Source organism: Talpa occidentalis, unplaced genomic scaffold (assembly GCF_014898055.3).
Source record: "Talpa occidentalis isolate TD23 unplaced genomic scaffold, MPIMG_talOcc4v2.1 talOcc4.8, whole genome shotgun sequence".
Lineage (NCBI taxonomy): Eukaryota > Metazoa > Chordata > Mammalia > Eulipotyphla > Talpidae > Talpa > Talpa occidentalis.
The window spans coordinates 17,147,639-17,160,808 of NW_023605194.1; the positions used below are offsets into that span (position 1 = coordinate 17,147,639).

The 13,170-nt window shown below is 41.5% G+C and overlaps 1 protein-coding gene across 1 annotated transcript in view; it reads right to left on the reverse strand.

Annotated features, from left to right (window-relative positions):
- The window catches only part of SORCS3 (sortilin related VPS10 domain containing receptor 3), a 520,755-nt gene that overhangs the window by 94,676 nt on the left and 412,909 nt on the right, over positions 1-13,170 (reverse strand). Inside the window, exons 8-9 of the mRNA XM_054690210.1 lie at positions 9,279-9,368; positions 1,763-1,942 (exon numbers count right to left, since the gene is read on the reverse strand). Of these exons, the coding sequence (XP_054546185.1) occupies positions 1,763-1,942; positions 9,279-9,368 (270 nt within the window). The remainder of the gene's footprint in view (positions 1-1,762; positions 1,943-9,278; positions 9,369-13,170) is intronic.

The window sequence follows — 13,170 nt, forward strand, 5'->3', positions numbered from 1 at the left end:
GAAGAAGAAAAAATACACGTTATCTATATACATTCTTCATTTTGATTCATGCTCCACTTCAGATTAAAGTGTCTCACTATTCTAAATGACCAAGGAATCCCAAGCTCCCTTTCTTAGGGAAGGGACAGCATAGTAGCAAACTTACCATATCAGTGGAGTTTAAGTCCAGGGGATTTCTCAAATGAAAGGTCATCTTCAGCAATGGCTACCTTCTCCTATTGGGACCTGACCACAGCAGCATGAATAATCTTATCTCTAATCTCACTTGTGCAAATAGGAATGTGCTTGGAATGGCCTTAGTCCTGGGAACATTTATCCAAACCTTCCTCTGAGATGTACTGCCGAGTAACAAAAGATATATTCTGTTTCCTGATAAAATTAGAGCCATGGACATACAAGTTTCCCAAAGCCATCCACACCCCTGAGTCATCTCCATCAGTCTTCACAACTCTAGGGAAAAATCCTGGATGTTTTCCAGAGTAGGGCATTGTTTCTTAAGGTAATTATTTCAGCATTTGTCAACTACCTCCTAAGAAATTATGGAACTTCTAGTGGCTTTATTTTAACATGTTTACTTTCCTTTCTTTTTCAAAAAAAAAAAAATCCTTCCATTTCTCCATGCCTTTGTTTAACCCTATATCTATGTAATAAAATAACTAGAATTTTGAATATTTTCACCACACTCAATGACTCACGTTCCACACCAGTGAAAGAGTGCTGAACTTTGATAGCACTGCTCAGAAGAGCCCACTGTAAAGCAGAAACTCACACATGAATCCCTCAGCTCTGGATCTGAAGCCAATCCCACTCCCCAAAGAGGAAATCTTACAAGGGAGCAGCTCACCTAAGCCGTTACCACCCACAACAGACAACTTGTCTTTCCATGAATGAATGACCTCAACCAACACAGCCTGTGCAAGCTGTATGGGCAGTCACTACTTAGTGTTGGATAATGAGACACTTTCTTTGCTCAAATTAATCTATTACACTGAGGTGGTGGGTCAAGTCCCTTCACTGTGACCAGGACTGTCAATGTTCACACACTGTCTGTATGTAAAAAAGGTACTACTTCCTTATAATCATTGAAACAACTATTTTTTTCTCTGGCTTCTATGTAGATTCACTTGGTTTTCTGGGTACTTTATTCTTTAACTGGTGAGCAAATATAAAAACAAAACATTAATAAAACTGAAGAAATGAGATTATACTGAAAAAAAAATATATATATATGTCAAGGCCAGTTCTGCACCATACATACATGTTGGCATCTGGTAGCATTTTACAGATACACTCACTCTCAGCACCGATATTCACTTTTCTTTTCCCATAAAATTTGTTCATGAGACATGATTTTCCAAACAATGAAAGGTACAAAGACACTACTACTTCCTCTGCTCAGAGTCCATGAGAAGTAGAAAGCTGAAAAGGGTTTTGAAGAGAGCAGATCATGCTGAGATCGAGGACGTTCATGGAAGGCTTGTAATCATTATCACGCATACAAGAACATCAACCTTACTTGACTTCTGTGGAGGGTCTATTGCATTACACCATACTAGATTCTTTACAGTCACTTCTCTCATTGTCATAATAATCTCATCTGGTAAATTTTTTATCCCAAAATTCCTCCCAAAGTCACAGATTGCTAAGTGTCATAGCTGCAACCTGAACCCAAGACTATCTGACTCTAATCCTGATGTTTCTTTAACCATTAAAACCAAGGGAAAGAGGTGAATCCAGGTAATAAGAATCCTTGACTTCATACCTCGTACAATTCAATAATGATGTTTCCCATTAGACCTCGGCTGCTCTTAATATTCTCCATGGCTAGGGTGAAGTAGATCCCACGCGTGTCTGAGATGTAGAGGTTGTACGTGTCATTTTGGTTCCATTCTTGGACTGCTGCGAAAACTTGGTTCTCATCGGTACTGATGATGTGCATGTCCTGTGAGAAGAGAGAAGGCCTGTGAGGCAGCAGATCTCCACACTTTCCTGCCTCATGGGAGCCGCCAGAATAATTACAATGACTTATGAAATGTTTGAGAAAAAGCTTGAGTTATAGTCAATGATAAACAATTACTTGTGGACCAACACCATAAATTGTGAGCCTCATGATTTCTATTCCTTGCTAAGTGATGGGAAGATGGGCGCACGGGGCTTTGGCGAGTATCATTTTCCATGACTTCAAGGGATTCATCTGCTTTCATTTTTTATGTTGATATCTGAAAGTTATTGTCAATGCTAACAGAAATACATAAACTTGCAAGAGAAAACTCAGACATGCAAAGAAGACAGGGTTAGCTCTTCTTTAGATACTCATTTAGGTTTTCAAAAGTTTTAGTGTAGTGGTTTTCACATATTTCTTTGGAATCTTCACAGTCTTGGGGTCACAAGAAGGGTGGCATAGCAGTGGGTGGGGCTCTTAACCTCCAACTGTTTAATCCAGAGCAGCATCACTTAAAACTATTTATATTGAATATTAGTGTAAATTTTAGGAGTGAAGGAAGGGGAGGGGAGGTCTGTTGTTAATAAAGTAATATTTGAAAATCACTGGTTTAGAGGAGAGAATATTCAACCCAGAATTTAGTGTTTTGAGTCACAGTAAAAGCTCTGCTACAAATCAGTTGTGTAATGTTAAATGTCTCAGTTTCCATGAGTTTCATGTTTTTTTTTTCACCAAAATAGTGAAGAGTTGGGCTACTATTTGGGCATTATTCTAAGTCATCTAAATGTATTATTTCAATCAAAATTTCAAGTAATTCTATGATGCATTAGGTATGACTATTCCCATTTTGCTGAGGAGTAAACTAAGGCAGATAGAGGTCTGCCAACTTGCTTCAGGTTACTTAGTGCCAGAACCAGTTTTAGATCCTCTGTGGAATGATAATCACCTAATTGTTAGCTTCTATCCATTTGAATATATAGCCCTCAGATCAGAAGTTGCAGATCAATAACCCAAGAAATGAATATAAATTATAAATGTTTGATTTGACCATAGCCTCCACTGAACACCTAAGAAAGTGCTATTTTAGGTGGAGTCCACACTCACTGGAATCTTAATACTATGTATCCAGGTACTCTTATGACCTGTCATTTACAAATTAATGTTAACTTCTGGTCCCTGAAGTCACCTCAGTTTTTTTTTTTTTTGTAGTGACTCATTTCTAATCAATTCTAAATGTTCAAAGTGGTTTATAAAAGTTAGTTTGTATATGTGGCAAGGTACTGTGCAAAGATTATTACAAATGCACATCCTTATGTAAGGAAATTACATTTTTCAGGAGGAAATGTTAAAAAGCATAAACATTTGACAAATGGGAGTAGTAAAAAAATGCAGACATATACAGGTATGCACACACCAAAGAATAATCACATTTCTGGAAAACAAAAGGGGAGACAGCCTTGCAGTGGAAAACACTGGTTACAGGGGCATGGGAAGTGAGTTGACAGTAAGAAAATAATCAGGCTGTGTCCAGTCTTCACCTTATTTGACCAAACTTTCCAAGAAATTATTTCAACAATACAGGGAGGCAATAATATCTATAAATCAGAACTATGATGAGCTCCTCCCGGGTGATTTATGAAGGAGCAGCCCATTTGATTTGGACAACTTGGAAGTGGGAAAGTAAGTTCTGGATTTTTGTTGGAGAATTCTGTGTTGGATCTCAGCCTCTGGCCTTGAACTCCCTGGGTCACCTTGACTAGGACCTCACTAACTCATTTGTGCTTACCCACCTTGTAGAATTAAAATTTCCTGCTGAGCTGCTTGAAAATGGAAATAAGGCTTACTCTTAAAAATCCATGTGATGAGCTCTTGTTGTGTTGGTGTGGAATGAAAGCCCAAGAACCCAGTAGGAGGGGAAATAGCAGCTGCAGGAAATACGGATTAAATTCACTTACCCTGTTAAAAATGCAATTGAAATGCCTGGCTTTTCCCAGATGTTTTGGTTATAAAAATGAATGAGCTAAGTTATTTCAAACTAAATGAATGTAAAAGAAGTGGAAAAAACAACAAAAACACTGGAGCATGGTCAGGATTGGAGGCAGCCAGATTTGTTGAGTGCCTCTTAGTTTAGAACTATGCTGGGACCATGTTGTCTGGTAAACAGATATTCCAGGCTCTGCAGTGAGAAACTTCTCTACAATAACTTTGATTCTGGGATGTCTGAGAAATTCTTAATTTGCCAAAGTTACTTATCTAACAAATGATGTTACTTATCTAACAAATGATGGATACTAAGATTTAAACCCAAGACTATTTAAATAAAGAAGTCAAACTCTCTATTAGTGGGAGTATAAGATCAATATATATTATAATGACCTGGAAACTGAATGGCAAGTGGACTCATGCGTTTCAGTGCCTGAGATTCTAATTCAGTATGTCAGATGTTGAATCTTCAGTCCTACCTTTTGAACTATCCCTCCAGATGATGCTGGTGCATGTAGTCTGGGAATCACTCTTATTGAAGTGTGACCTTGCTCCATATAGTTCTTACAATTAATAGAAGTCAACCAATAATAACCAGAATATTAAGTCTTCAAGAACAAAGGAAGGCATCAATGGTTAAATTTGGCCCAATAGGGATCTGGATAATAACAAATGTTAGTTCTCAAATCCTGCTACATCAATCTAAATCCAATGCACATGCCACCTCCTTGCAAACACATTCTTGCTATGTTTTTTGAGAACATTCAAAGGAAATCTGATTGGTCATGAAGACAGAAACTGAAGGGAGGAATAAGAGTAAATTCTGTTCCAGTCTTTACTAAACTTAGAATTTGGAAAGCAACAGACATAACCACATACATGTTTTTATCTAGAAAACAAATATAACATGTTCCCTACTCCCTGTCAATACAGTGACATGAGAGAGTCAGACTTGCTTTCTGAAAATGTAAACTTGTGACTCCCCAGATGTACAGTAGTGAAAATACTTCATTGTTACTACATTTTCTTGTAATCAGGGTCTAAAGTAATTTTGTTCATAAGATAAATTTGTTAACATCTTCCATTTGCCAAACATTACACTAGAAATGCAGGGATAACAATGCAGAACCTGGCCTCAAGAAGAGTCCAACTTGGTGTGGCGACATCACATACTCTCCCGGACTTCTGTCACTTGACCAACGGTTACAGCAGAGGTACTAGAGATGGTGAGGGGACTACCATGGCTTACAGTGAGAAAGAGAAAATGTGTGGAACTTGGAATAGCTTGAACAGCTTCTTCTGAGGGAGGTGAGGACAGGAAGTGGCCCCATCACAAGAAGTTCTGTGTAGCACACCCAAGTCTTACTCAGAAGGAAGTACAGTGCTATCATAAGATTTTAAGCAAGAGAATGGAAGATTAGGGGTAGGAAGTACAGAAATTTGGTTGGAGAGATCAGATTCACCACATGAGTGTTTTCCTTGTGGAAGAGGGGGTTTATATGGGGCCAGTGCTAGAGGTAAGGAGGAAGTCTTTAAAGGTCATTGCAAAAATCTAGGTAGTAACTCAGGAGAGACTAAATTAATCAAATAATTTATCTGTAAGAATCTTATGACACATATTGATGAGATATTAGGGAGGTAGGATCGACTGGGGAATAAGAAGAAGGACAGATCTTTAGTATCTCAGATATCTGACATATAAAGTGTTCTGCCTTTCTTTAGAGTAGTTACTACAATCATAATTAATTACTTGTGTAGTTATTTGTTTGATGTTTATCTCTCTCATTAGACTATAATGCCCTCCCAGAAGGCAGAAACTATGTCTCTCATGTTTCATTATGTCTAGTACTTACCGGAGTATGTAGTACATGAAAACCAACAAAATTTTACTGTATAAATAAATGGGGTGAGTACAATTTGGAGAAGGATTAGATATAGAGGACATAATCTTGGTTCTGGAGTTATTGAGCAGGGTCATCAGGGGGATGTACCTCACTGAGTTCATTGGAGAGGTAAGGTCTGAGGTGTGAATGTGAGAGTCACTGATATGAAAACAGGATGAGGTCAACCTTGAAGTAAGCAGAATGGAAGGTAAACATGGGAATGTCATTTAAAGGATGGCAGGGAAGGGGATCTGGAAACGAAATTAAAATATGCTAAAGAGAGCACAACCAAGTGTGGATTTCTGTTTTTTCAACAGTGTCAAATATTCCAGAGAGGGTAAGAAGGAGATTTAGACATGTCAATTGGATTTGGCAAGCAGAAGGACTCTGGTAACAAAAGAGAGAATTTTTAGTGGAATAACAGAAAGAGGGCAATCAAAAGTGGTTGTAAAGTTGGCATCTTTTCAAGAGTGGGTTAAAGTTCAAGGGCTTGCTTGGAGTGGGGTGGGGGGTGGGCAGCAGGGAGAGAGTAAAAGTCACGTTAAATTTAGTCAAGTCAAATTAGCAGGTATTTTGTCCATAGATCAGAGTCAATGGGGAGAAGTAGTTCAGCGAATCATTCAAGAGACAAAGAATGAGAATCCTTTCATATCAAAGGCAAACAGGGGGCATCTGAGTCTTAGCAAGACAAGGAGAAGGGTGGTTCTTTATAGTGAGACATGTCCAGAAACATTAAAGAGAGTGGGGCTTTCTTAAATGTCCCTGTATTCCAGGAATACAGGGCTTAGTGAGAGTTCAGCGTCATTACTTCCAAACTGAGTTTTAGAAATAAACAAGAAAGTAAAAAAACAAACAAAAAAATGTTCTCTTTTAAAAATGATGATTAGAGTAGCAAGTGAAAAATAAATCCAAATCTGAGAGCTAAAGGAGGGCTTTTTAGAGAGATGTGGTAAAGTGAGAGCTTCTGACAACACCAAGTCCAAGGTCAGGCTGGGGTGTGACCCAGCAAGGAGCGCTGATGGCCACACCAGGCAGCTTAAGAGGGTTAGTATTAAACTTGACCTCTGGGTCACACTCTTCCTTAGACTTGCTCAACACTTGCCACTTCACCAACAAGGATCCATTTCACAAATCCCCATAGCTTGGTCATGATCCCATTTCATAGACAAGAAGACCTGGGCTCGTGGGGCAGTAAGTGGGTGAGCTGGAATGAAAGCCCAGGTTTCTGCTCCATCGCCTGTTCCCTGGGCACCACTGCTGGTGGCCCCTTAACCCCTGCCCCTTGTCATCTGCTTTTATGTGCTTCTTGAGCCTACTGGACTGGAAGTGTCAACCAGATGTGCAGAGACAAGGTTATGGAGGACTCGGCAGAGGTGGTTGTCCTTAATAATGGTCTTCATTATTAATGGTCTTCATTCCACCTCTGCAAACACTCCAAAGCCAGGGAGCACCCCAGGAGACGGTGTTCTGAACAGACAGGTTGGGAGCAGAGGTGCAGGGCAAAGGGAGCTTTTCTGTGCTTTTGTTTTTAAACAAGATGCCCAGCGGTTGCCTTAGCAAAACACAGAACAGCAACCTTGTGCTGAAAATCATTTCCATTTTTAAGCGACAGAAAGCACCGATGCCCCCCTATTCTCCACACCTGTCCTCTCCTCCTCAGCATTGAGGATGAAAATCTGGGCTGATACCAGCTAATAAAGAGGATCGATAACCATCCAGCTATTTTCACAGCAGCCCTCATATTAATGAGAAGCTGCTCTGGATGAAGTTCTATAAAAGGGCCCGCACGGATGGTGCACACTGCAATAAATTGCCATGGGGTTGCTAGTCGTTAATGGAGTGTTCTAGGCTTGTGATCAATTCAAGGCTTCATTTGTTCCCACCTGCAGCCACACTACCCAGGGGAGCAAACTGTTTGTTTTCCTAAGAAAGTTGAAAATAAATAAAGTATGCACACAGACAGAGAGGAAATAAGCCCTCTACTGGGGAAATGTTTGGAAAGTTTCGGAAACTCCTCTCCTGGGCCAATATGTGGAGATCACCCATCAGGATACTGTGAGGGGCCCTGCTCCTTTAGAAAGGGGAGAATGTGAACCCCCTTTTCCTCATCTTCTCCAAGCAGGGATATACCTTTCCTGGGGGTTTAGAGTGTCTGAGAGGAACACCCTTCAACCACAATCAAAAAAAAGGGAAATTGATTGACATGGGCCCGGAGGGCCCTGCCCACCCCTCTCTCTCAACACCAGTGTCTTCAGATTTTGTTTACATTGTTGAGAGAGCCATCTCTTTCCTACTTAGGACCTGCACAAGTATTTTCTATCAGCTTCCCCAACACTGGTTTGCAGGGTTAATATTGTATCCCTCTTAGATTGACTTAAAGACTAATTTATTGATGAAACACACCCTCACCACCTTCATCTGCTGTACCCTTTATTCCGCAATGGTCCTTGAACTTCCAAACCTATAGCCTCTCTTCTCTACCAGAAAATAAGCTCCATGAAGGCAAGAGACCATTTGTATCTGCTTCATTCTCTAGCTATAGAGCTTAGTTCAATGTCTGGCACGAGTAAAAAATAAATAGAAAAAAGAATAGCTTGATGGATGAATAAAAGCAGATATAAATGAATGAATTATTAGATACCTACCTATGGGAAGAACTGAATGAAGAAAAGCAATCAGTGGGTAGAAGTCAATTCACTTTCTTATCCCAAAATCCCTCCCTCTTCTGGACTCCCCAGCACCAGCTTAGAGACCCCAGGCCTTGAAACATCCCATTTGATATGTGTCCAGCAGAGATGGTGCTTCTCTGAAGCCTCATTAGGTGATGCAATTATATCCTGCCCATGCTCACATCTAAGATCCATCTCCCGGAAGCCACCTTCACAAAACTTACAGAGTGAATTTTATGATTTTTCCAATAGAGGAGTTAAAACACAGTTATTTGATACTAACATTATAGTAAGTTATTCCTTTTTAATTACTCATATTGGCAGAAGGTAGCAGAAGTACAGGTAGTGTATTTATATTTAGCATTAAAATGGAGAGCGAAGAAGAAAACCATGAGACTTGCCTGTGTACCTTCAGGCATGTGCACATGTGCACGCAAACATGCATATGCACTTATACCATGTGCACATACACACATATGCACACTCGTGCACAGAGCATCCTGTCTCCTCTCTGAGCCAGGATGGGGGAGAGGCCGTAAAAGGGACTCCAAAGTCAGTGTTCCTTTTGCTACCACCCCTGGAAAATGACCCAAGGTACATGGGATATTTGAGTCATGGGAAATCAAAGTTCTTTTCCATGCACAATGCTGAGAGAGAAATACAACCCAGATTCAACAATATCAGCAGAGGCCAAAGCCTCAGGGTAAGCCAGGATGACTTCCAGCCACCTCCCAGGCAGAGATCACCCCCTTGCAACCCAAACTCTCCCCTAGCAGGACCTGGCCAGCAGGTGGTGCATACCTTGGGCAGAGAGTATTTGGGCAGCTTTATCTGGGCAAAGGCCTCTCTCCGGTAGGACACATAGTAGCTGGCTCTTCCACCAGTTGTTACCTGGATAGTGGGGAAACACAAAGGTGTCAGGTAAGGCCACAGATCATGGCACAAGCTGCAAAGCATCAGTCTCTCCATCAATAGCCACACCTGGCTGCTGATAGCCTTCTAGAGAATATCCCTAGCTGGCGTTGACCCTCCATCCCCATGGCCCCCTGAGGTACTTCCATGCCACGGCCCTCAGACAACACTTGGGCAGTGATAGCAGACTTTCCTGACAGCTGGCACTTTCCACAGCAGCAGGGACTGTATTCAGCCACTCTGATCTGCCAAGGTACTCACCTAATAAAAACTTTCCACTGAAAACAGAGAAGCTATGCAGACTGCACCCCAGATCCACTTATTATATTTATTATTTAGTCTTTTTTAAACAATTTTGAATCTATTCTAACTATGGTATGATTGTCAAAGTAATTTTCGTCCCGATCTGATTAATTGCTGTTGCTGAAAGCACTCGATACGGACGAGTCCTCACTCCATTCCAAACCTGGCATCCATTCACAGCAGCTGCCTGGAGCACCAGGGTATAATATCCCTGCTGAAGGACACCCCCAACTGTCACCCCTCACTTTGAGATCAGAATTTGAAATCAATTTCACTTCTGAGCAGAGCACTGATTTTTTCCTTCATATTTACAAATCCAAGCATTGGGCAAATTTTTATTGATTCTTTCCAGTGTGCAAGTTACTTAAAGGCAGCAAAGGTCAGAGAAGGAACTTGGGTTTCAGTCCCAGCCCTGCCATCCAGCTTCTGGCAGGGAGTCACCCTGTGGTCTCACGAGGGAGGGGATGGACTCTAGAGGAAGCTGGAAACCATCCTGAGAGCCGGTCCTCTGGCCTCGGCTTGCCGGGAAGTTCTGCCAAGATGGCGCAGCTCTGCAGATGGCTTCTCTCGGCCCAATTATCCAAACTCGGGGGAAATTAATATTCACAAGAGAAGATAACATAGCCTGTTCGGGGAAAATAGCAGGACAACAATAGCAAGCAGGCTGCTGTGCTGAGGAGGCAATTACTGGAGGCCCATGCTCCGTACTCACGAAGACCTAAGCGCTGGCTGGCGGAAGGCCAGTTCACCACTGGGGTTCAGATCTGGCACCCCGCCACCATGGCTGCTGGGAGCAGGAGGTGGAACAGCTCTGATGAAAGCCACCCATCACTCCTCACTCTGAGAGCAGGCATCTCCAGGGCTCCCCCATGCTCGCTGCACAGATTGCAAGCCCACAAAGCAGGCACCAGAAGCTACCAGGTAGGGCAGGTGTTAGAGTCAGCATGCAGCAGAACCTTAGAAAAGCACTTGGTACAAAAATGAAGGCTGTGAAGCAGTGGAGCCACTGGTTTTCTCCCAGATATTCAACATTATGTCTACATCTCTATTTCCTCATTAGAAGCATTTTTGTCTCCTATTCTATGAGGCACTTATTTTTTTTTTTTTTGACAAGACATCTGTTCTGAATCTATATGGTTCAGCATTGGCTTAAAGGTGGGGTGTTGACATATTAAGATGAATGAGCTGCTAAGAAGTCTTTTTTTTTCCTCTTGACAATAAACCCCGACTGCAGAGAATGAGTTTAAATATAATCCTTGGATCTAAACACAGTCACCATTAGTCTCACATGATTGCGTGAATTTGTTTAGCTGGATTTTATTTTTAATTATAACACCAAACAACTAAACAGATCTGCCATTCAAGAACTATATCACTACCTTTTAAACTTTCCCAGGGATCAGAATCACCTGGAAATCTTGTTAAAATTCAGACACCCACAGAGCTGCTGATTCAGTGTACTTGGGGTGGGGTCCAAATGTCATTTCTAATAAGTTTCTAGATGCTGCTGCTGCCACGGATCTTTCCTGAACTTTGAGTTTACAATCACAAGAAAGGTTTGTTATTTAAGTGAGATGAAATAAATATAACAAAACAGACCACATTTCAAAGTGTGTCCAGCACATTCTACCATGTTGGGTGACATCACCTGTCTGGTTCTAAAACATGTGCATCTTCCTCAAAGGGGATCCTGTACCCAGGGATAAAGTTTTTAAACCCCAACCCAAAGGATATCCTTTGGTTATCTATCATGTGCTTAAAAATGAGCTCTCTGGGAGCCTCCCTGGTGGCACAGTGGGTTGAGCGCTGTGCTGTGAAGCTGTCCGCAGCCTCTGCAGTGCTGGTTTGATTCCCAGCCAGGCAGGGAGAAACCCAGATGGCGTGGCAGACCTCTCCTGCCTTGCCTGCTGCTCCCCTCAGCAGTGTCTTTGGTCTGTCTGCCTGTTCTGCTCCCCACTCTGTCTCTGGTGAATTCTCTCACCCTCCTGTGCCTCTGACTGTACCCCAGTTCTTGTATAAATAAATAAATCTTAAAAAAAAAAATTAGCTCTCTGCAGGAACCACAGCAAACTTCTCCTATTCTGACGGTGCCCCCTTTGTATCCAATGAAAGCCAACTGATGCTTTAAACATCAGTATAAGACCCAGGAGTTCATGCAAGGTTTTTGGATGGCATCAATTTACTGTAATTTCTCCCTCCTCTCAACTTCTAAACTTTGCTCTTCCCATTTGGACAACCCCCTCGTTGTTCACTCCAGTGGTAGACACACGCCTAGACTGACGCCTCCATTCTTATCACACAACTGTAACTGCCCTGACTCTTAGGCAGTGCTGGTTTCCAGGCAAGTGATCAGTGGATTCATACCAGTAAATAATGACAAGACTTTCAGGGGCTGAGAGAGGACCTAGCATGCTCCAGACCTGCATGTGGTCCTTATGCAAATTGTCCAGTTTAATCCTCACAGCAATCCTGCAGAGGCTATACATATGGAATGACTTGCTCCAAAATATGACAAATTTGAACATGATAAAGTTTGATTCTGAGCCTGTTCTCCTCTTCCTCTATTAAGAAGAGTCCTTCATTCATCTTACTTTTCTCTCAGTTACAATATAGTATATTCCTTGATTCCAAAATCCTTTTTATTAAAACATTAAAAATCTCTGTCATTGTCACTTGTATATATTTGTTTCTTTGTATTCCCAGAAAATCTTTTATGATATAGATGCTGCATCTTAAAATTGATGTCTTTGTAAAAAAGGTAAAGCAATAAAATAAGAGGAATAATGGCTACCAGGCAATGAAAGCTTATGACAGAATATTCTACCATAAACAGTTATTAACCATTAGAGGATTATATGTAAGTATATATATATATATATATATAAACATACATATGTGTGTGTGTGTGTGTGTATATATATATATATATATTTACAGGTATACAGTTGACCCTGAAATAACATGGATTTGAACTGTGAGGGCCCAGCTAGCCTCAAGTGTCAGTTGGTTGGATATACACATTCCTCGCCATCCAATCAGGAAACTGAAGCTGGGAGAGGTCAGTTACCTTCCCCAACATCACACAGCCTTTCATCACACAGACAGTATACAACCCCAGCCTATGCCTGAGCCCTTCACAGGAGCCCAAGTCCCCCACAGGTTGGGCACAGAGCAGGAATACCGAATTGTTGGGACCCATCTGCTTAAGCAGAGGGACTGAGCATTTGACTTCTTCCATTGCTCCATGACTCCAACCAGAGGTGGGGAAGAAATGTGCTCCTCCTACTTCCAGTAAGTTACAGGAATTCATCTCCAAACATTAGCTGGGCACCTCCACCTTGGGAGTAGAATCCTGGCACTGCTGGGAAGATCCCAGGTTGATACATTTGCTGCCTCTCCACTATTATTTGTGTGGTTCTCTGGCAACCACACAAGGAAGAAATAAAGTTTAGTGACTATTAATCTATTTTGATGAACT